Here is a 23,726-nt window from a genome sequence, read left to right as displayed (position 1 = left end):
TGAATCGTATTAGCGATTAATTAACGACGAAACGGCTTTTCCACTTCCAATCCGTAATTCCATCAGTATGAAATAAAACCAAAAAGAAAATTATTAATATTTAAAATTATTAATTATTGCATGTATATGTGAATATTATGTAATCATAGAAGCAATTCTTGTGTGTAGTTTCTCACTGCTTTTAATTTTTCTACATAACTTAAGTTATATAAAATATACAGTGAGGAACTACTACAAGAATTGCTTCTATGATTATACAACATTCATTCAGAGTAGCTTTTTACCTTGCATTGCGTATTGAATAGTTATTGTGACAACCATCTATAAAGAACAAACTTACAGTCTTATAATATTAATAGCTGTAAAGAAAAAGGTGATCAATGTAATTAGGATGCAATTATAAGATGAAAGAGGAAGAGGCAAGCTAGTAACATCTGACAGTTTGCTAGCACAGGTCGTGGCAGAATACAATAATTGAACGTATTTTTATAAATTTAGCATTTTTTGTGTATATTCTGACTTTATATATATATATAATTTAATTATTAGAAAGATATATTGTTTAATTCGTAAAAAAATATAAAAGATTCTTTGACTTTTTCTCTTTTTACGCATATTCTGATCTATAACTTGCTGGATTTCACACGACTTTGCCAGAAAAGTTTCGGATTCATTAATAACATTATGAGTTATGAGCGTTTCACTGCATAAGCCTAATGTTTCGTATGTGCCATTTATTCTTACCAGTCCTCAATTCAGCCAACTGATAAACTAAGACCATGCCGACACTAGTTAAATTTTCCAAAATTAATTTTTACAAAAGCAATGATTTAACATATATTAAAAATTCTTACAATATACAACATTAATAAAATTAAAAAATAATATATTCTAATATGTAATATCTGTATGTCATTGTGACACATTTCGAAATTGTGAAGAATCTCTTTCAGTCCTTTTTCTGTAAGATCTTGAAGTAAGGCCTCGAAGAAAATTTTCTAAATTTGTTGTCGGTATTCTGATCATCGATAGATCTAAGAAGTCTGCAGACATATTGCCAGATAGATTTGCTTCTGCATACTTTGTAAGCTTTTCATTTCAATAATAAATGTGTTTAAATATATAAAGTTGTTTGTTTTACATTTATTCATAATTATTCCAAATCCATATCTTCCTCGTTATCCTTTTTATCCTCCTCATTCTTGTCATCCTCCTCCTTATCCTCGTTACTATTCTCCTCATCCTCGTCATTATCCTCCTCATCCGCAAATTCGTCTTCAGTCTCGAGTAATCGAATCCTTTTTTTATTTTTACTTAAAAGAGCCGCCACTTTTCGGGGACCACTGACCGCTAACCATCTCATGGATATTCCTTGAAATGGTTTTGGCCACTGCAAAAAGTCCATAAGCTTGACTAAGGGTATCGTTTCGTCGTCGTGATTCTCAAAGGTGGATATATCATGTAATGGCACTTGTAGAAGATAAGACGCATTAATTAGTTTATTTAATATAAACAAACTAAGATAACATTGCGAGTAAAACTGCAAATCCATTATCACATTATCACTGTTTTTGTTCGAATAGTTCTCTAAACAAACACACAGAAAAAATGTCTGCATTCTGGATAAAACTTTCAATTCATAATTATACATAATAACGCTACCAACCTTGATTTATATCTACCGTAGTCATCTTCGAAGTGAAAGATACAGGTTCCGTAGACGAATACTTGATATTGTAAAATTTCAAAATGTTACTGCTCTCAATGTCGCTCATAGCTAACAAGAAATTTCCACTGATTGTTATAATTTGCGAGGATATGAAAGGTGCCAACGACGATAAAGAGGTCGAAGTCATCACAAAGTGATCGATTAAGCCTTCATAAGCTTTATTAAAAATATTTTCTATAGCAGCAACTACGTTGGTATAACATTGTACTAAAGACAAGTTAACATTGTGTTTTACTATATGCGCGTAATTGCGCAAACAATCATTTTTTTTTAGCATAGTTGTCCATTCGCTTCCTTTCGAAGTCATGGGAGTATGTAAATTTTTGTACTGCAGATATTGATCTACTTTGGCTACATTTATTATTTTGCCATTTGCTTTTGGCACGGTTTTATCCAAATTACTCAAAAATTCGGCAATAATTATCAATTCCTCTTGACTTACTTCATTTAATTTACTGGCCATTACTGGTGTATCATTTAATTGCATAATGGTTACGTATAACCACCTATAAATACAACAAAAAACTGAACTGTAAAAACTGAACAATAATAAATTGGTTAAATATTCAATTTTTAATGGGTACATCATACTGGAAAAATGGTTTGTAACAATCCACACTCTGAATTACAACTTGCTTGAATTCAGCCAACTTTGCCAAAAAAGTTGCGGACTCATTAATGGCATTAGTTACAAGCGTTTCATTGCGTAGTCCTAATTCTGCTTCGTGTGTGACACCTGCTCTTACCATTCCTCTCAATTCACTTAACTGATAAACCAAGACATCGCCGACCTTAATTAAATTTTCCGAGACTAAATTCTGCAACAGTAATAATTTAATATTAAAAATTCTTGCAATATACAAAATTAATAAAGTTAAAAATAATATATTATAATATGTAATACCATTATTTCAACGAGACATGTATCAAAGTTCCGTAAAATCTCTTTAAATCCTTTCTCTGTAAGATCTTCAAGTAGAAATCTTTCTAACCTTACTGTCGGTATTCCGATCATCAACAGATTTAAAAAGTCTACAGACATATTGCCAGGTGGATTTATTTCTGCATATTTTGAAAGTTTTTTATTCAGTTCAAAAAACATTTTCTCCCAAGTCTCAGAAGTGGCCGTTATAGTACGTGACAGATGACTCTTTAAACATTCTATGTTGGCTTGGATTTGTGCAATCTAAGAATAAAATATATAGGCTTAATGTGTGATGTAAGGTTTTCGATACAATTTCAAATTTTAGCACAAAATACTTTAAGAAAAAATGCGTTCTTCCTGTAATATTTTTATTATGAGTACAATTGTTAAATATGTATGCAAAACACCTCAAGTAATGCTTTATTCTTCTCAAGCAGTGGACAAGATATTCTTGTTATTTTAATGCAATTATCATCTTTTGAAGTAATCCATATTGGCTCATTAGATCCACCTGTGATGTGCAGAATTGGTCCATTGCCTACTGTTATAGTATCACAATAGAACATACCAAAAATGTATATTAATACTGTGCCATTTTCTTGGCCAATCTGCAAAAAGTACATATAATCAATATTATTTACTAAAATCATAAATATTGTATTCCTTAGAACTGTATTTTTTGTGACACATACATAAAGGATATCTAGAATGTCGGATAAAAATTCTTTGCATTCAGTTTCTGTACTACAACCTTTGATTAATTTAGGTAAGGGCGGCAGGTAATCACTGAATTCATTAGATTTATTACTTATCAATGATAAGCTCTCATGTAATAACCATGTAACACAAACAATTAAATTGTCCACAGGTAATTTTGTTTTATGAATAATGTTTTTAGTTTCAATATCAATGAGGCAAAGTAGTTTTGAATTTTCATAGCATACTGCGAGAAGTTTTCCATCTGGTCTCCATGCCAGTTGAACAGTGGTGTCGGATTCTTCTTGAGGGCTCAATAACCAGACTTTAATGAATGTAAGCCTATAAAGACTGACTTCACCTGTAATATTTTACACAAAAGATAATAATTGTTGATCTTTTAAGAGTTATCCTTGTAAACAAGAGTTAAAGTTAAGTTGGATTAATTCTCTTCCGAGAAAATTAAAAGAGAAAAAAAAAAACAAATTTAATTAATTTTTTAACTAATATTTACAAACAGAATTCTTAAGGGTTTCCAGAATCTAACCTTTTACATTACTAATTGCTAAAAGATCCATTTTTGGTGACCATAGCATCGTCGTCACTTCTGTTGAGAACTGACGTGTATTCAGCTGTTTTATTTTATTCATATTTCCAATTTCTGTTTAAGTACAGTGTTTCTTCCTATATAGAAACCTTCTTCAAACAATACTTTTGTTTCTAACGTATTCTGCTTTCATATATTTACACCACGTGTTAAGCACTTCAGAAAATTACTGTTATGTGTTATATTGCAATTAGATGATATAAAAGCAATTAACTTTTCGATGAACTGTCTTTTATTTGTAATTCGTCTTATGATTTAGCTAAGCAATATTATATCCGCATGTTTAAGACAGATTAACGAGAACATATTCGAACTAGAGGACAAACGAGAAAAACAGAATACAAGCGTGTAAACAGAGTGTGTGTAAGTAATACGGATATATTATTACTGGTTATGGCAGAATTGAAATTTATTAAATATATGAATAAGTATTGTACTTACCGAATAAAATACGGCAATATGTGCTTGATATTAGAGTAGTCGCTGTTCGGGTTGTGTGTTATTCTCGGATCGCGCAATCCCGTAATTGAAACAGCTTAGAATCGAATAGTGTATACCAGTGTGCGGAATTAGTTGAGATCGACATTTCAGTTGATTTTCACGATTAACGCCTCCTTTCGTATCCTTTACGCGCGCGACGCAACCGCTTGGGCAAGCGCCACCGAGTGTTAGGAGCGGCATTATCTATTATGAGTGGGTTCTTCTCCCTTAATTGTTGAAATTTAAAAAAATTTATTAAAAATGGGTAACGTGGAAATCTATATTGAAATATTTCCATATAATAAATTTAAAAATTATAAAAATATTTTTAATAAATTTTCTTAAATTTCAATAATCAAGGTTCTTTTGAGAAAGGAACCCGCTCATTAATTGGCCCTGGCAGCTGTGGCACGCATGGTACGGAGAGGAAAGAAGGCGTTAACCACGAAAATCAGCTGAAATACTCAACGAATTCCAAGCACTGATGTAGCGCATGCCTAAAAGACAAGGAAGCACTTGCCTAGTTGGTGGTTGGGGAGGAGAGATTGCGGAATTACAGGATAACTTGTGAGGATAACGCGTATACGTATGATAGAAAAAGACACTGCAGGATAGAAAGAGATAGCGAAAGAATGGAATTCGTAAACAATAACGCACATACGCCACGCGTTGACATTCTTGAATCTCTTAATACAGCACGAAATATTTTATGTATTAAAAAATGATACATTCTTTGCGTTTCAAATTTTAATTCGAAAAATGAATTACTATTGTATTCTTTATCGTATCATATTCTTAAAATTTTTATCTGTAGATTTATTAGCGTTGTCTAAGATAAGAATTTATTTCGGTCGATTAAAATTCAAAATTAATTATTATCTTAGACAACTTTAACGGTTTTATAAAATAAAGATAGATATGTGGATACTAATTTACTGATAAAAATTATGATACATTTATAATTTGAGATATGTTTTAATATGTCACATTAGCTGTGATTTATGATTATGATTAATTTATTATTTTCAGCATATTTTAATTATTAAAATATTTTAAATTTTATTTTGAAATTAATTATTGTAAGGTTTGCAATAATGACTGTGACAGTGATTTTTATCATTTGGAGAGTGGCAATATTGCTTTTCGAGAGATGTCCAATCGTAGCCGTTAAGAGATGCATCACGACCGCAGCAGATTTGTATTCGAATTGTTCTACATTTCTCGAAATTTTTATTGTCTAAAAGAACATTGCGCGTAAAATATTATTACGAATATCTTTTGTAAAATATTGGACGCTTGTAGCAATGTGTTAAATATCGTGTGTAAACATTATTTTGTGATAGGCGATCAATTTCTGTGCTTGTAACCGTTCGAAATTCTCATCGTATCACTTCTTGCTGTTGTACAGCATAATTGCAGTAAATGCATGATCATTGCAAAGCATATACATTCTATAATTAGTTATGCTACTTATAATGATAAATCACTGGTTGAGCATGTCTCGTATCTATCAAAATCTTACGAATTTTATTTCTATTTCTATTTCCTGATAATTATATGAAGTTTGCCGCGTTAATTGCATAGTCACTTCGAGAATCGCAATATTGCTCTTCCATAGATGTCGAACTGTAGCCATTTCGAAGTGCATCGCGTCAACTGCAGATTCATTTTATTTACAAATCGGTCCGTATTTCTTGTATTTGTTACAGTTCCACTTTTAAAAAAGGCATGAAAGATCGATATGTATCGAAAGTATTGTTGACGCTTTTCCGCGACGCTGATTGGTTATCTCTATTATTCTGGCAGTTTGATAGTTTGAGAGCAAAGGTTATTTTGGCGGTTATTTAAAATTAAAAAAAAATTGTTTTTAATGTTTAGATTTCATAATTATTAAATTATTATAATAAGTGCGCGCGCGTAGCGCGCGCCTGTATTGTTCTAGTCAGACAATTGCTTGTAAAGTCGATTCGTCTTCGTATCCAAGTTATTTTTTTCGCCAAAATGCAACGAAGTTATCATCAAATGTATCATCAAGAATCTATGATCATCATTATTACTAGGTATGCATATATTATCTGCATTATATTTTTTGTTTTCTCAAATTTTCTAAATTTAATATTGTAATTCATGTACTTGTTACAGTTTAAACAAATATTGCTTGTAAAGTTGACTCGTCTTCATGCCCAAGTTCTCGCTAAAGTGTAATGAAAATAACATCGAAGGTATCAAGGATTAATCATTATGATCATCATCATTACCAGTTATGTATATTGTATAATTCGTTTTATCTGCATTATATTTTTTGCATTTTCGAATTTTCTATAATTAATATTGTGATATATACATTTTGATCGACTAAATCCGCTAATAAATGCGATCATTATGATATTATTGATAATTGATTGCATAGAGTAATTCTCTGGTTATCATTAATTATTTATATATACCATGGTACCATTACCATTTATATATATACCATGGTATAATAATTCTACATTAGAGTTACTGATAGGGAAGGAAAAAGGCAATAGAAATTGTTAATGAGAAAATTACAATTAATACAAATTTATAAGTTGACAATCAGTTTTAATAGTTGCAATAAAAAACAATATACAGAATACAGATACATAATAACCCTAGCTGACGAAAGGCTCTCCTAGGTAAAATGTTGTTAATTGTGTAGTGAAAAATTATGAATGGAAAAACAAGATGATACACATAATGAGTGGCTTATTTTTACCTATCTGCTTATCGGTTAGTTCATTTACCTAATTACAATGATTGAAATCGTTAATTATAATTATGTCTGTATAGACACACAGGTGTGTATACGTAATAGAGATTCTTAAACGCTACACAATGTTGCTTTTACTTTGGTTTTAAATTAAGGACTAGCGTGTTGAGCTTCGCTCTGAATCTGTGTATACGTCTATATAAATCAACATTTATATCTCATTCTTTACATTTAAAAATTATTGGCAGTTATTCGAACATAAATCACGCCGTCAATTCTTACATCGTACTAATAATGCAATTATTATGAAATGAGTATGTAATTACACGTTTAAAAAAAAGATAAATGCACGTATTTGTTCCTAATTATTTTGCGTCTTCAAATTTCGGCAATGAGCACAGTTCAGATAAATTACACGAATGTGTCTTAAAACAATTGTAAATGCATCACGCGTATTCTTCTCCTCTCTTCTTTCTGTCTTATGTATCACGGTTTAAGTAACGTGGTGCGGCGAAGGCACAAGGCATGTATTTATTGAATGTCGTGCAACAGCGCGAATATACGTGTGTACGAGGGAGTTAACAGAGCAAGATGTTGCTGAGCAATAATCATTGTAAATGCATTTTTGTACGAAATATACCTCACTGACAGCAGTGAACCGACGACGGTGAATATTTTCGTCGTCGCAATCGATACACAGATAACGGAGCGAAGCCCACAGTGAGTGTAGTGTTGTGTATACCATTTAGAATTGGAAATGTAATTTAGAATTAGAATGTAAAAATACTATGTATATGTACATTAATCAGTTAATCGTGGGCATTCAATTATGTTACACCGTTACATCGATCAGAGAGCTTTTCCTTTTCACATCTTTCTTTTTTCCTGTCCCTACTGTTTTTGTTTTTTCTTTTCTTTTTTTTTTTTTGACGTATCTCTGTTGTACTCGGCGAAACAGCGCCGGTCACGTTGAAAATTTTTCCGTCGCACGGTTGTCGACCGGCACTGTTCTCTGTGTTCTTTCGTCTCATTTTTGCATTAACGGTATGTTACACATCGTCGAAGAACAACGTCGATCAGTTGGCACATAAAACGGAAGCAACATTTAGACCAGTCGCGGCGATAAATAGTTACGTACAAATTTCAAAAAGGGGGGGGGGGAGTACAACGTACTTTCGTGTATCAATTGGCGTAACGCTCGGCACAAAGGGTAAAAATTATCTTCTATCTACGTGTGAAAAAGTAGAATAGCCTGGTCAATAAAAAAGATCCTCATAAAAGATTGTATGAAAAACGTGACGCGAAGGCGATGGAACACTGGCGATATCAATTTTGGAACGGATATAATTTCGCGGCGTGCTTATTTTTCGCTTTATTCGTCCTGATGCATTCTTCTACTTTTTTCCTGGTTTTAAATCTTCGTCGATATTTATTCCTTCGTTGCGATACGTGATACGTTCGCAGTGTCGGTGAACGTTTTGTTGATAATTCTCATTTTTCAGAAACGATCATGCTGCCGTTAATTTCTATTTATCGATAATTATCATCGCGGTAAAAAGAACGATACAAAGTGAATATACCAATATACATCTAGTATACAAAAGCTCTCGATTCGTTCTTTTTTTTCGTAGTTTGATATAATTCGTTTAAGTATTTTCATTTCTTTTTTTCCTTTCGTGTCTATCTAAGTGCTATGTACATTATACGTTTATATATATATATATATTTATATATATATACATGTAAAACGATTAATTGATTCCTTTCCATATTCTTAATGATTGTATAATTAGGATTGACTATGTCTTAGAGTAATCAACGAAATTACGAGTTGTTATTATTATGTAAAATATCAAATATCGTACGTGTTAGATGGTATGTCCATCTCCAAGGTACCATTTTGGACGAATAGCGGTCCGTTTAACATGCCTAGCACTTTGATGAGCAAATACTTTGGAGATTACATAAATCTAATAATAATCTTCAGGTAATATTAAGTATAGATGATTTGTTTTTTTTTTATAATTACAAATATAAAACATGTATATGTAAATAGAACTCTTAATTATGCGCGAACATGTTCATCTCTAATTGAGCATACGTGAATTTCTTATCATCAGTCTAAGCCGAACTGTGCGGCTCCATACACAACGGCGGTTTAACAATACACGTTTCTTTTTTATTTCTTCATTTTTTTCTTCTTTTTGTCTTAAGCTTCGTAGAATCTACCGTTAACAAATAATCGCTGTAATGAGAAACAACAATATATGCGTACGCTACGGAAAAACGTTATTCATAAAACTTTCAAACAATCTCTCAATGAGCGATGTGACACGCGCGACTACCGGGCGGGTAAAGTTTAATTGTCTCCTATAAAAACAATTCCTCACCACAGGATGAGATGCAGATCTCAGAACATCCTCTCGCACACGTCGCAACCGACCTGTTCTTTTTCCTTTCCTTTCTCTGCGCTTCTTGGCTAAAAGACACCGAGGAAATTTTACCACCGACGAACAGACGACAGAATAATCGTCGCACGGGAGTGAGCGCAATAAAACTTCGTAAGCGGTGAAATTATATTAAAATTAGCGCGAGGATTGGTATCATTGCATCGGCGACACTCCCCAATTGAACAATTGTTCGCACGATCGACTTGGCAGGACGCGACGTCGCGAAGTTGTAAGGACTTGCATCTCATTGTCACAGCCCTTTACCGCCGGAACGCGAGTGCAGCGTGCGTTACATGACTCTCTTTCTCTCTCTTGTCGTAACATATCTCCCTTACGATAGGCCAAACGCATCAAGTTTCGTCGTCGTCGTTTTCAAAAATATATATACGTTGACTACTTAGGCTTTCGACGAAGAACGGAAAGACGTTGTCTCGTCCAATCAACGGGATAATAATTTTTTTTTTCCGGATATACAGCGTTATTACCCTCTAGCAATACTTCGTTTATAGCCTAGGTATAGTGAGACCCTCATATGATCCATTTGAATTACTTGTTTTTTTTTTTAAATTTTTTTCTCTTTCGCGACCGTGTGAAACATTGAGACATTATCGCACTATTTACATGGTTTAATCATAATTAGTAATTGGAAATAAATGCAAAAATATATGTGTATGAACATTTAGTCGAGCTAATATGAATATCCGCGTAATTTTCCGACCATCCGCGTAAATGTCGCACAACAGCCGCTCTAGGGCGAATGCTTCGCGCGTTTATGCGAATTTTCTTCGTGCAGCTTCGTCTCGAATGGCGCCGCGCTGTCGACAGAATATCTTCGCCCTTAACTGAAGACCATTACGTAGCAATTAAACTTATGTACTATTGTCTTTGTTCAAGATATCACTACGCCAAGACATTCACTGACTTCCTGTCTTTTTGTTCTCCTTTTTTTTTTGTTGATTATGTTACACCTCGTGTCGTCGTCTCGCGTAACAATCACGTCGCGATAATCGGAGTTTACGATGATAGAACTACGATCTCGACGACTCGTTTAAGCGGGCTGGCATCGTCGTGTGTTCTATTATCATAATACGTATCTGGTTTTTGATCGTTTTAGATGCATCGTGGATGCATCGGCAGCACAAGCTCGGTCCGCTCGTGTTCTCGTAATGAACAAAAAGATCGGAATTACCAGTAAACATAAGTGTATGTTTTTAACGAGCAGCCGATCGGCACTCGGTTTATGATTAATGTCGCAAGATTGTATGATGTTCAATATACATATATTGTATACGTATAATGTATCGCGTAGATAAAAGTATATTCATCGAGACGATATACAGTCAATGAATTACCTATAGTATTGACTTTAGGATCGGCAGTGAAACTCTTTTTTTTTTGTATACGATTTATAGTATCAGATTTGTTTTTTTGTTTCGTGAAAGTTGCTCGGGAGACAACAATCGCAGTTGTACAACGTATAAGCGACGGAAGGCGACGAAAGGAAAGAAAGTTTAACTTCGAGCTATCGCATTCTTTGTAACCTTTCAAACGTTCCGCTTTGTAATAACGATTGTCTCGTCTTTTTTAGCTTCGAATCGCCGAGATAAACCGACTTTTCGACGCGAAAGTAAACAATGGACGGTCGTGACGGATATGCCCTCCTGCAAAGTTTTGAAAGGGCGTTATCGTTCATTAATCGCTATCAGTATTTTGAAAATTAATATCAATGATCGTAGCATGCGTGAAAATCTTATTCGGGTTAGATCGATATCTTCGGACCAAGATAACCAACGTTAATCTGCGAATTGGAAGACAGATGGATACATTTGTGCAATAAAGAAAAGTGGCTTATCGCTAATTAATTCTAACAAATTTTTCTTGAGCTCTGTTTTTGTGCGAGTTAAAAATCAAGTAATAAATAATATTTTATAAAATGTTATTACTTGGTGTTATTTTTTGTAGCATTTTCTGAGCAAATATACTGGATATAACATTTTCTTTCTCTCAGCTTCAAAAGTCATGGAATGACATTGGTTATCTTAGTGCCAAGGAACGGGCGTATCCTATAATATTTATACTGATAATAGTATTACTGTTGAGATAGTGACGCTTGTGCGATTGCACATTTGTTCCAAAGACAAGAAAGTTTTTGGAATCTGCATTTCGGTGTCAGTCACGGTCGGAGCGAGGGAGATCGCTGAGTAATATTTCGAAAATGTCTCGCGGATTTTTCTGGTTGTTTTTAACACCTGCATAGTGATATCTAAACACAATCGCTATGACGAATAGTGTATACATCGACGTGTTTCCTGCGCGAAGCAACCGAAGCCACCGAAAAACAAAATTATTGCCGCGGGTTTCCCTATTTCTCTATATAATCACGCGTGTATTTACAGAAAATATACTTTCCTCGTCAATCATTCGCTGATTATCGCCCGCTGATTTCGCGGACACGCTAAATAACGCTAAGGCGAGCGGACAAAGACAAATAGTTAATAACGGGAGAAAAGGGAAAGGCAGAATAGTGGAAGAGGAACGGTAAAATCATTCTCGAGCTTCTTAGAGAACGCTCGCGCGTACCGGCGCGACCGTTCTCTCTTTCTGTGATCGCCGTTGCTCGCTCTTCGTCGAGCGGCCAATTATACATACATATATATTCCTAAGATTAGAATTCAATCGCGTAGGAGAGCCCCGCGCGTGTCTCCTCTCGTCTAGGAAGTAGCCGCGTGGAAGGGAAAGGCGTGTTTACAGCGTGAATCTGGTGCATCACTCTCTCGTCGCACGTAAACGTTCTCTTCGTTCTCCTTCTCGCTGTCTTTCTTCTATTTACACACTTCGTCGCACTTTTGTTCTCGCGCACCAAATAGAGTCTTCGAAAATTGCTCAGGCGCACTGATGACGAATGCCAGGATCTTCGACCGCGATACCGTAATTCGCGAGTCGTCGCCGCTCGTTCATCCTCTTTATCGTAGCTCACGGAGACGATCGGTGACGATCTGAACGATTCAGAGGAAAATCCGTCATCGTAGCACCCTACGTCGTTCAGAGACGCGTGCTCCTCTCCGTGACTGCGACCGGTCGCTGATCTTCGTCGTCGTCCTGGGCGACGGCGCGGTATTTGCCGCGCACCGAGCTAGGCCCGAAGATCGGCGAGCCTCAGACAAGATGTCCATCGATGTCGGAGTAGGTCGGCGTTGCCGCGAACGTGGACAGCGGATGACTCTGGCAGGGTGGTGGCGGCGGGGCAGGATGCGTGTGTGCGTGCGGATGAGGTCCGGCGTTGTTGGGGCCGGCGCGGGCGAATGTGGCGGGTGGCGGCGGCACCGACGGCGGTATCGGCGATTTCGTGCCCGCGGTCATCACGGTGACATCGGGCGGCGGCACCGGACGTGGCAGCGTCCTGGTGCGCGTCAAAGTGCCGGTGCCGGCGCCCAGGTGCCCACCCATTATGTGACCGGTCGAACCTAAGGATGTAGGATAGTAGGGTCCGCCAGACGGATCGCCGATCGGCGGCGGTGCTGGACTTGGATTGCCGTCGTAGCTCATGTAGCCGCGACCGCCGTTGTCCATCTCGACGCTGTAGAAGCTTACGTCATTGGGCGGCGCCGGGCTCGGGTTGCCGATGTAACTCGACTTCGATACTGTAACGTTAGATAAATTAACGTGATATTACGAAAATGTTAAAAGGTAGCACAAATGTGGGGACGGTAATATTAGATGTAGCTAAAGGAACATCGACGACAAATTGACAGATTTCTCATATAGTATGATACGGTATATGCTGCAGGATTCATCAAATTTCAATAGTATAGTTTACATTTACGGTTTAATATTTTTTTTTTCTTGTGTTTTATTTCTTGTGTTATATAAAAAAATCTAAACTGCGAATAATCTCACTGCTATATATTTAATATAGCTATAATTAATATTATAATGCAGAATGTAAAGAAAATATAGTAAAATGCAGCTTTATGTATTTCTATATCTCTCTCTTTGCTTAGATTTATTAATATTTGCAAAGTATAGTGATGAAATATGTACCTGAAAGTGTCCCACTAGCAGTGGTTCGCTGCGGCGGCGAATCCATGTTCATGGATGTTTGCATATGATTGCTGCGACGACCGAGGGTGCCCTGATGCACCTGCATTTCTAAACCGCCTTTCCCGTAGTCCTGCATAGTTTGATCTATTAAATACGTACTAGCTGCGGTTTTGCGCCCCTCGTCCTGCTATATATAACAAATTGACAATCGTTGATTTGTGATTTGCGCCCCGATGTCTGATTGTAATTGCATTTGGAAATCGGAACAACGTGAAATTCGTTCTCAAAGTTAAATTTCTTGTTTTAATAATTTTTATCTGTATTGCAAAATTTCTCTTATGCAAATAAGTAAGTTTCGAATTATTTCGTTACATATTATTTCTATAAATACACATTAAATTTTAATTGCCGTATTTCAATAAATTTAAATAGGCCAATTTAACGGCAATTTAAGTGTATTTATAAGAATAATATATAAATTTCTAACTCTTCCATATTTTAATTTCTTGCATTTCATGTACCATTCTTTGTATATGATATATCCAATTGAAGCTTTAATATCATCTTATAATCTATATTATATATTATATTATATAATATTATTTTTAATGGAAGTATGAGTAATGAAGTGAAAATTATTTACATTATATCTGGACAGTATTAAAATACTGATAATTAATAATGATGTAATATATTAAATTATGATAATGTTTTAATTGTAATATCTTCTATATTAATTTGCATGTTTGAACAATTACTGCAATTAATCCTGTCTTTATTCCAAGTCTTTACATTAATTTTGCGAAGATAATAATACTAATAATAATGCATAAAATATAATTACGGTATTAGTTATTTACTCATCGCGATCAAACGGATTTTCACATTAATAAAGCTATTTTGTAATTATTAACTCTTTGAGTATAATATTTCGATTCGCGCCGACACAGGTCGGAGTGAACTTGCCGATGAATAACGTGTCGCTCCCAACGTCACAGTGTATCATAAGCAAGATGGACTCCAGCAGTGCAAAAGTGGATCGTGTTTCACGTTATTTTTTAGTCGTAATGAATGCAATAAATCCCGGGAGTGCCGTTTAAAGTGACGCGTGATTATCATATTGCATTAATCAGTGTCCGCAACCGTAATTAGTCATTTAGTGTTTCTGATCGACTTTTATCCATCTGAATGAGCATTCGGGGCAATAGAACAACGACGCGGGAACGTGGTAGCAACACAACGGTTTCGGTGAGTTAATTTATTCAATTACTAATTAAAATTCAAGTAGTTTGAACAAAAAGCGAATTTATGTCTAATAAAAAATAGAATATATATCTTTATTATATTTTTATTCGCTCAAGTATTTTTATTCGATCAATAATAAATTAAACTTTCATGCATATTACATTTGTTAATTGTTAAAAAAGTAAATATATAATAATAAAAACCGACAACTGCAATCTACTTTGTTTGCAAAAATTATCAAACATTTCGGACCATTTAATCCGGAGAAATTGTTTTTGCCAATATTTTAATGATATATATTTTATAACATAAATTTATAAATTATAATATAAATAATAGTCTTTATTTACAAATCAAGAAATAATGAAGACCAAAGTATTATTATAGAGTTTTTCCTTCTGATCAGTTTTTAATCAGTTTGTTCAACCTTATTTCATATTTTATTACTTTATTACTCTTACTTCCACTGAATATGAGATCTAATGCTACTGCAAGAAAGCAAGCCAGTATTTTAATGAATATGAAAGCCACATTATGGAGAGTGTTTTCGTAGAGAATTTATGGTATCGTGAAATCTTGTTAAATTAAATTATTACGAGTGTCAAGCTCGTACAGTTTTCATCACAACGTTATTTTCCGCTCGAATTTAAGAGATATGTTAGATTTACCTGAGGGGATTACCTTTAGACAAACTCTTTGCGCTTGGATGATGTGAAGTTATTATGACATTAATAGATGACGACATATCATATAAAATGAAAATCTTATATGAAAATTAAAGTATATTAAACTGTGCCAGTGTAAAAAAGAACATAATATTAGTATAGCTATTAACAAAAATTGCTCAGCTTCAAATATTATTTAAATTAGCTTTGTAATTAGAAATTTGCAAAAGATTTCACTGAATATAAATAGATTCTCGCATAGTTTTGAAATAATCGATAAATAAAACAATATCATACTTAATAGTATGATATAATATAAAAATTAGCAGTGAGAAAAGACAATAATTTTCATATGAGCAAAAAATAATCCCGTTTACTATTGGTTATTGCAACCCTTAGTGTTAGATGATAAGTAAAACGGTGAAAAAAGGAAAGATCGCGGAGATCAAAGAAAATGAGGAAAAAGAGTTAGGGGAAAAAGGAACAAAAACGGAGCGAAAGCGAAATCAACAAAATTAATAGGAGGATGAAACAGAAAAAGTGTTGCTAGAACTCAAACCTACCCTCCGGAATTACTTGTTACTAAGAACATACTGACTGATGGCACTGACCACGTAATCGTTAGCGTCGAAGTTGACGTCGCTCTTCTCGTCCGACATGGAACTTAATTCACCGGTCATTGTGTCGCCGTTGACGGTGGACGGTGCATACATATCCGCGGTCTGCGACTTGTTGATACCTGCAGAAATAACGCGTAATAAATATGTGAATGATAAAGTGAGGTGCGAATAGTAAGGCTACAACTGCATACAGAAGAATTTAATATTGAAACAATTTTTGCTCATTTTCTTCTAATTAATTGCACTTATGTGTGTTTTGAAGAAAATTAAATTTTTCTAACGAATATAATCACTTTAAAAGATGTCTAATAATAAATTCAAAACGGGACGCTCTGTATACAGCCTGTGTAGGGCTAATTAACTTTCTTTGAATCGATGTAATTAAACTTTAAATACTTTAAATTATTTATAATTACAATGTAAATAATGAAGTAGTTTACAATTGCATTTTTTATCAATTCAAAGCAAGAGCCTAATGTTTCGCTATTATTTTATTTTAAGGAACTAAGCTTGCAAAATTTATTGTAACTAGTTTAAGTCGATACTTAATGATATCTCTTCTGTCATGGCTGTAGCCAAACGTCGGACCGACGTGCGCGATAGTCCTCTACGTGGAAATGTATACGCGCTAAAATATCATTGGTCGTAAACTTACGAGCTTTATTTCGTTTTCGTACTATGTACCACAACATGATGAAGACATTAACGATAAAAATGATGAGGGAAGTCGCCGCTAACGTATAGATATAATTCATCGGAAAGTCGCCCTTTTCCAAGAGGATGTCCGGCAGGTTTTCCTCTTTATTGGGCCCTAGGAAAATAAAGGAAAGAAAGAACACATGATAAACATTATATTTACCAGCACGCTGAGCCTTCTTTTTCGACTTTATTGTAGCAAAGACTATGGTCGCGGCAATGAGTAGGCAAGCAGAGGCGGAAACAGTGATGATAATGACGATGATGTAGGAGGAACTATTCTCGCTTGATGTCAACTCGGTTGGTGGTGCCTCGCCTGCAACCCAAGCCAATGCCCCATCACCGGTTTGTGTTATTCATGCAATGAGAGTGGATCTACATTGTTAGTCACATGTTCAACTTCGAAATCCTCGACTGGCAAATGCTGTAATGCCGCCAATACGGTGGATTTACGCGAGACCAGTAGTTAAGCAGATCGGATAGCAACTAGTTATTTGTTCAGCTCATCTATTATTTTCTCTGCTTGATCGTCTTCCGCACTGTTGTAAACCAGATACGTGTTTGTCAACTGTCGACCGTAACTTTATCGTTAAGCCTGTAATTTCTGTAACGGAGTTAGAGGCGCATAATACTATCGAAAAAATGTCAAAGCTAAACGACACCTTACGTATTACGATACGTATTACAATTGTCAGAATGAGCCCTGCCAAAAACTGTGCTGTGATATTCATGATATGAATGATTCACGATGATTTTCATATATCATCTATGTAAAGTCTGATGATACTTTATTGCAACTTGCCCACGACGTAAATATCATGCGAACGTTCATGAGACACACTAAATGTATGTAACGTAGTACACGATCAACCTAATTACTGAATATGATTAATTATGTGGATGCGGGGCAATCGCGTTTAATTATCTCCCGATGATCTGCATAATGATTTAGCAAGCTGTTGTTTTCCACCATGTAGCGTGAATAACGATGTTACTATCCAAAACAAATACTTTGCTTGTGAGGGGGAAAATTACTATTAACTATAATTTCGGTGAGTTTATCAAGCAGTTTCTATATCATCAGTTTCACTAAATTGTCAAGTATGTTCCGCCACATTTATGTATATATATGTAAAAGTTATGCATGTTAGTTTATCTGCACCGAAATTATATCAAAAATGCTAAGCACTATTTTCAATACTATTTAGCTATTCCCTTAATGATGTGAGGCCTTTCTACGAAAAGTTCTCTTTTCGAATGAAAAAGCGATAAAGGTTTTTGTCTCTACGGTGTTTATCTACAACTTACGAAGTGTCTGAACTTTGACGAGGTCTGGCAAGAAGCCACTATCTCCCTTCTCGTTGATAGCTTTCACACTGAACACGTAATAAGTCCCGAGCGACAGGCCGGATATGGTGGCCTTGTTTTCACCGGGCGAGATGTCCAGGTAGTAGTAGCGAGCCTCGTAATCCAACGCCTGTCGCCATCGTATTTGATAGGACGTCGGCAAGCCGCCGTCGAAACCGCGCTTCCAAATCAGCGTCACCGAATCGTGTGTGACGTTGTAGACCTCCAGATCGCTCGGCTTATCCGGCGGTGACGTGACGTCCAAAAGTATGTCCTCCGAGGATTGCCCCACTTTATTCTGCGCGCGACACTCATATTTTCCATAGTCCTGCGCCTTCACGTTATGGATAGTCAACACTGTTTCGGAGTAGAGCTCAGAAAGCTAAGGAGTACAAGAAGCGAATATACGTTTTATCGTTTTTATATTAAAAATGTAAATATTTGAAGATCGAAATCACAGAGATTATTGAGAGAAGAAAGGTACTTTGAGCGCGATACAGTCGCGATTCTCTTAGCAAAATTTTAATTAGATATTATTCTTTCGACAACTCGTAAATTTCCAACGGTAAATATCTCCCTTAACTACGTCCGACATGAAAATTTTATCAAAGTAAAATTTGCTTAAAGTTAAACGGGGAATAAGATTTATAGTAACGTAACACAATACAGGAGCTTCGGTCAAACGGTACTCTAAAGGAGATATATCGGTAAAGGAAGTCGTTATTTAAGAGATAAGTACATCTTATAAAGTGACTTACGTCGCTGTGAGTGATACTGTATTTATTCTCGGTTGTGTTCGGCGATAAAGTTTTCCTATTGAAGATCCAACTGAAACGCGGCAATGGAGATCCTCGCGCTTTGCAGTACAAATGGACGCTTATTCCTTTGTTCGCCGCTGCCTTTCGCGTCAACGGGGTGTTCGTCATTTCCGGTTTAACTGCGCATAAAAGTTGAGTGAATTCTTTATTACGCGCTTTCCGATACGTCGCGCGCGAATAGCGCGTACAAACATATTTCGCGATATTTCGTATATATTGCGATTTCCATACCTCGAAATAATTCCTTTCATTAAAATACAATCAAACAGTGAAATTTTTGTGGCAATTACAACTACAACGACACGTTAATAATTCACCAGTTATTTATCAAGCATAATGCATTTATTGCAATTATGAGAATAGCAATATTATTTAATTATTAATAATTCAATAATACTATTTGATAATATTTAATTATTTTTCACTAACTTATCGTTAATTGTTTAGTTTGAAAATATTGAAAATAAATGAATATATTAGTAGTCAATATTTTATCACAAACTCTCTAATAGGCTCTCAACATTTTACTTTGGGTTTATTTATACATTAAACGCTCTTAGTCTTCTTTTTTTTTTTTAAATACGGTTATAACTAATTTCCGCATTAATTAAGCCGGTCACCACTGCTAGAGGATGACAATTAATTCCAGGCGACGTATGGCGATTAAATTACCGCGTGATATAGGATAATTAAATTCTATCGATACTGACGAGTTTTTATCGTACGTTTAAACGTATCTATTTAAAGCTTGACGGGATTATTAAATAATCAAGAAAGAAAAAAATTTGTACGTACAATTAGTAATAAACAGGATAGGATCCGATGTTACATTGCCGATGCCGTTGTTGACTTTGCACAGATACTCGCCGACGTCTTGCTGGCTAGGACGTTCTATGTGAAGGTACGACGTTCGATTTACGAAAGATGTCGAGTAACGTCCTGGTTCCAGATTTGATCCTACTTTTTGCCACGTGACGAATTCGTCGCCGATCGGGCTGCCGTCGATTTCACAGAAAAGTTTCGCCTCGATACCCGGTGGATAAACTATCCCCGACGAGGAAATGCGTTTGATTTTAGCCGGATCTGCGAAGATATTAGGAGTAGAACAATGAATTACGATTTACATTTACAAGAAACAATTTTTTAAAAAAAGAATTTTTTGAATTTTTATTTAATAGGAAAATTATGGAAAATTAGAACAACGAATTAACAAAAAATAAAGAAATTGGATACGCAATAATTATAAATACAAATGGAAAGGGAAGTAATTACTCTAATTATTTGTAAATTTTAAAAGTAATCAATAATTTTTCAAGAGATTAAATAATGCTAATGTAGCCTGAAGTTGATTGTAATGAGATTGAATTGTTATTTGATCGTGAATTAATAATCGCATGATAACGTATACTCACATTGCACGGTCAGATTTAGCTGGTAAAAAGTGGTTCCTTCCTTGTTCAGCGCTTCGCATATGTACGTGCCGGCATCGTGACGATCCAATTTGGTGATATTTAGCGTGGAACCGTGCGCGGTCACTCTCCTATTGCTACTAACTATCGGTAGACCGTCTCTTGTCCACGTATATTCCGTTGTATTAGGGTTGCCCCTCGCCGATACGGAAATCACAAAGGGTTCTCCTTCCAGACCGGTTAATTCGAAAGGGTCTAATGGCGAGAATATCGGTTTGTCTACGGAATAAAGAGAAGTTTAAATGGTATTGTTATGTATCGTATTTAATCGAGCAATATGTTAAAAATATTGTTTTAAATTAAGATATTTTTTATACAATTTTTAAATATAAGCCGTTTTTTTACCGTACTCCGACAATAATGTGTGAAAATAAATAACAAATTATTTCTTGTCTCTTCAATATTTATATTTTTTCAATTTATTACTGCCATAGTATATAATACCGCTGCATTGTTGCAGCACAACGAGATATTTTCACGGTATATGCCGAGAAATTTACACGAACACGATCGCGAATATCCAGAGGGATACCGAGAGACGCTACCGTATATACGCGTTCTGCGGCGAGATTTCCGGGTTGAACGCTCTCGTCGGGCACGATCGCGCGTGCGTGCGTGCATGCTGATCTCCGCGGATTAAATCGTTAAGAGCTATCTACTTAGGTGCATACTCACACAACACGTCCAGCGTCGTAGCGTCGTGGATAGACCTCCCCAATTCGGTGTTCTTGGCCTCGCAGGTGTACACCTCGCCGTTCATGTCTTCGGTTAAGTCGAGCGAGAGCTCAACGAACGATAGGTAGCCGCCGTGTAATCCGGGCTTGGTGCCGTTCCTGGTGCCGGTTACCGGTATCCCGTTCTTCCACCACGACATCTCGGCAGCGGGATTGCTGCTGCTGGATTCGCAGATTATGCGTCCTTCTTGACCGGCGTGGAAGTCCTGGGGTTCGCGGTTAATCTTCACCCTCTCGGGCGGGACTGTGAAAAAAAGCGGACAATCCACGGTTAAAATATCGCTAATTCGACTATAGCGACTTAGATTTGCGTTAAAGAAACGAGAATAATTATAGCATGCTCGATCTTTTTTATATCTCCATCTCTTCTTACTAAAAAAACTTATCACTCGATCAATGAATAGAACCTTGATAAAAATGTATAATTAAGTTTTGAAAATAAATATATAGGATAAATTATGTCTTACAATTGACTTTTAGCACGAGAACTTTGAGCAGGGGTATCTCGGTAGCGGAATTTGTCGCTTCGCATCGCACATGGGCATTGTTGTCAGACGCGTTGACGAGTATCGCTAACTCGCTGGAGACAGCATGATTTCGCTGTCTCACTGTGCCAAGTGAGACCTGCAATATAAAATAATGTGTCAACACAATGATTCATATTGTGACGGATTTTAGAAGCGCGAATTTATGTTAAAATGCCGTAAAAAATTTTAAAAAAGTTTGATCCGAGAAAATGAAGTAAGTTTATAATTCATGGCTTCAAACCGCTTCCAAAATGGATAATTCTTACGAACTATGAGACTTACTTCAATTTTGCTTGAAATACTTTAATTTTTAATAAAAAAAGTTTCAAAGAACGTAATTTTTAATAGCTATAATTTTAAAGCATAAGTTTTATATTCCAAAATTTTTAATTTAAAGCATTATTAAAAATTTAAAGCCGACAAAATTTCAAGCAATGTTAATCTTCGGATGCATAAAATAATTTTCGTATTTGATCAAACAGTATATAAGTACGTCGGAAAAATTCCGGAATTAAGTAATTAATCGTGAAGCTAATGTTATTTCCGGTATTATTATTCTTTTTAACAAATAGTACAAAATAGCTTTGTGTGTGAAGAATAGAATTACGAGCTTTTGCGTTTAGTGCTTTATGCCTTTTAAGTCTGGGCGATAATCCTCCACAATCGTGTCGCTCGATTTCAACGTACCTTGCGGTCGTTCTTGTACCATGTTAACGTGGCCAATGGATTACCCGCCGTGGCGATGCACATGAGCTTTAGCACTGTCCCGGCCACTATTGTCGTGCCCTCTTCGTATCCGGTAACGCTTAGTTTCGAAGGTGGATCTACAACGTCGGACAAAATTAAATATTTTCGATTGTCCTATTATAAATTTTCGATTCTTATCTCAATCATAATATTATTATTAAACTATAGCTATATAACTATAGTATTGTTTCGCATGTCTCATTGTAGTATAAATGTATTTATATTTTACAGTGTCGGGAGTGCCGTGCGATTTTCATATTCGAATAAGTCGCGAGCAAGGCGCACGCCGCGAATGTGTGGACCGTTGAGAAGAGAAGGAGGCCTAGGAGGCATCGGGCGACAGTAGAATAACAATAGGGTAAGTAATTTATCACCTGTATAATTCTGCATAATAAATTTTTTTCATTACTTTAATATTAGTTAAACATTCGATAAAGGGTTTATCATAATTTGTAAGGAGATTATTTGTTGAATCCGGTTATATCGCTGGACACGAGTGGCATTCGTTACAGTCACGGATTGCCGGGCGGTATTATTGATTGCAGACCAACTAATTGTTTAGTATATTCAGATAGCGAGTAATTTTAATGCATGTAATTACAAGCTGAAAACGCAGTTGATTATTCAAGGATTATTTATTTACGGCGGAAATTAATGTCGGTCGATTACGGTTGTGTTATTGCGCGAATGTATCATGCGCGCTACATGACGTTATGTCGAATATGTTTAATGAATTCCGACCATCGGATTCGTGGGAGCGTATTGCGTATGCACGTTTCGGGACCCCGGATAACGGCGGTGCGGTCGATTAATTTGTCATCGCATGCCGCGAAGATGTCAGCGGCAACGGCCATCGGCATTATCGTTTACCCAATTTCCTCCGAACGCGTTACAAAATGATCGTTGAGGAAGCGAACGACGGAATCCATAATTTTGCCAGCACACTGTATACTTAGGGAAAATATCCGCGCGTTATAAGACGTTCCATCTTGGAGAGTACTCGTTATTTTTTTAAAACCGTATCTAAGGCAATTTCGCTCTAACATGCTGCGTCAAAACCGTGTATTATCCGGCAGAAATGGCAAGAAATAAATAGCGCCTATGTCATGAATAGAAGATAGAGAGAGAGAAAAAAATCTTTCTATTTAATAATGTTATTTTAGATTTGCATTTTAATTATTCTACATATTTTATGT

The 23,726-nt window shown here is 35.7% G+C and overlaps 2 protein-coding genes across 8 annotated transcripts in view; both read right to left on the bottom strand.

Moving 5' to 3' along the window:
- Positions 1-493: 493 nt before the first annotated feature.
- LOC105674578 (anaphase-promoting complex subunit 4-like) lies at positions 494-4,710 on the bottom strand. 3 transcript variants are annotated; one of them, XM_012371000.2, is made up of 8 exons: positions 4,399-4,710; positions 3,898-4,270; positions 3,599-3,711; positions 3,062-3,262; positions 2,634-2,915; positions 2,321-2,547; positions 1,667-2,235; positions 494-1,587 (listed from the first exon to the last, which is right to left on the bottom strand). In XM_012371000.2, exons 2-8 carry the CDS (start codon positions 3,998-4,000, stop codon positions 1,154-1,156), a joined length of 1,929 nt encoding a protein of 642 aa, XP_012226423.1. In that variant the 5' UTR covers positions 4,001-4,270; positions 4,399-4,710; the 3' UTR covers positions 494-1,153. The 3 variants fall into 3 exon arrangements, with proteins under 3 accessions (XP_012226423.1, XP_012226421.1, XP_012226422.1); XM_012370998.2 differs by having other exon boundaries at positions 3,347-3,711; positions 4,399-4,697; XM_012370999.2 differs by having other exon boundaries at positions 3,347-3,711; positions 3,898-4,126; positions 4,399-4,697.
- A 2,292-nt stretch (positions 4,711-7,002) lies between these two features.
- sns (sticks and stones) overlaps positions 7,003-23,726 on the bottom strand; it is a 245,775-nt gene continuing 229,051 nt past the window's right edge. Inside the window, exons 8-18 of one of the 5 annotated variants that reach the window (XM_012371016.2) lie at positions 22,471-22,607; positions 21,724-21,880; positions 21,198-21,500; positions 20,466-20,741; positions 19,849-20,136; positions 18,994-19,172; positions 18,197-18,617; positions 17,052-17,204; positions 16,184-16,311; positions 13,663-13,849; positions 7,003-13,262 (exon numbers count right to left, since the gene is read on the bottom strand). In XM_012371016.2, coding sequence (XP_012226439.1) covers positions 12,778-13,262; positions 13,663-13,849; positions 16,184-16,311; positions 17,052-17,204; positions 18,197-18,617; positions 18,994-19,172; positions 19,849-20,136; positions 20,466-20,741; positions 21,198-21,500; positions 21,724-21,880; positions 22,471-22,607 — 2,714 coding nt within the window. In that variant the 3' untranslated portion in view covers positions 7,003-12,777. Of the gene's footprint in view, positions 13,263-13,662; positions 13,850-16,135; positions 16,312-16,847; positions 17,004-17,051; positions 17,205-18,196; positions 18,618-18,993; positions 19,173-19,848; positions 20,137-20,465; positions 20,742-21,197; positions 21,501-21,723; positions 21,881-22,470; positions 22,608-23,726 lie in introns of those variants that run through there. The other 4 variants (XM_012371012.2, XM_012371015.2, XM_067347779.1 and 1 more) reach the window with 4 other exon arrangements.

Source organism: Linepithema humile, chromosome 1 (genome assembly GCF_040581485.1).
Source record: "Linepithema humile isolate Giens D197 chromosome 1, Lhum_UNIL_v1.0, whole genome shotgun sequence".
NCBI lineage: Eukaryota > Metazoa > Arthropoda > Insecta > Hymenoptera > Formicidae > Linepithema > Linepithema humile.
Note: the sequence above shows the minus strand (reverse complement) of the source record. Positions and strands in the feature narration are given on the sequence as shown.

Coding starts and splice junctions, on each gene's coding strand:
- LOC105674578 (XM_012370998.2), bottom strand. CDS start 4,000: ATGAATAAAATAAAACAGCTGAATACACGTCAGTTCTCAACAGAAGTG. Junction 2,548..2,633: donor CATGTCTCGTTGAAATAATG/GTATTACATATT, acceptor TTACTGTTGCAG/AATTTAGTCTCGGAAAATTT. Junction 1,588..1,666: donor TACGGTAGATATAAATCAAG/GTTGGTAGCGTT, acceptor GTGTTTGTTTAG/AGAACTATTCGAACAAAAAC.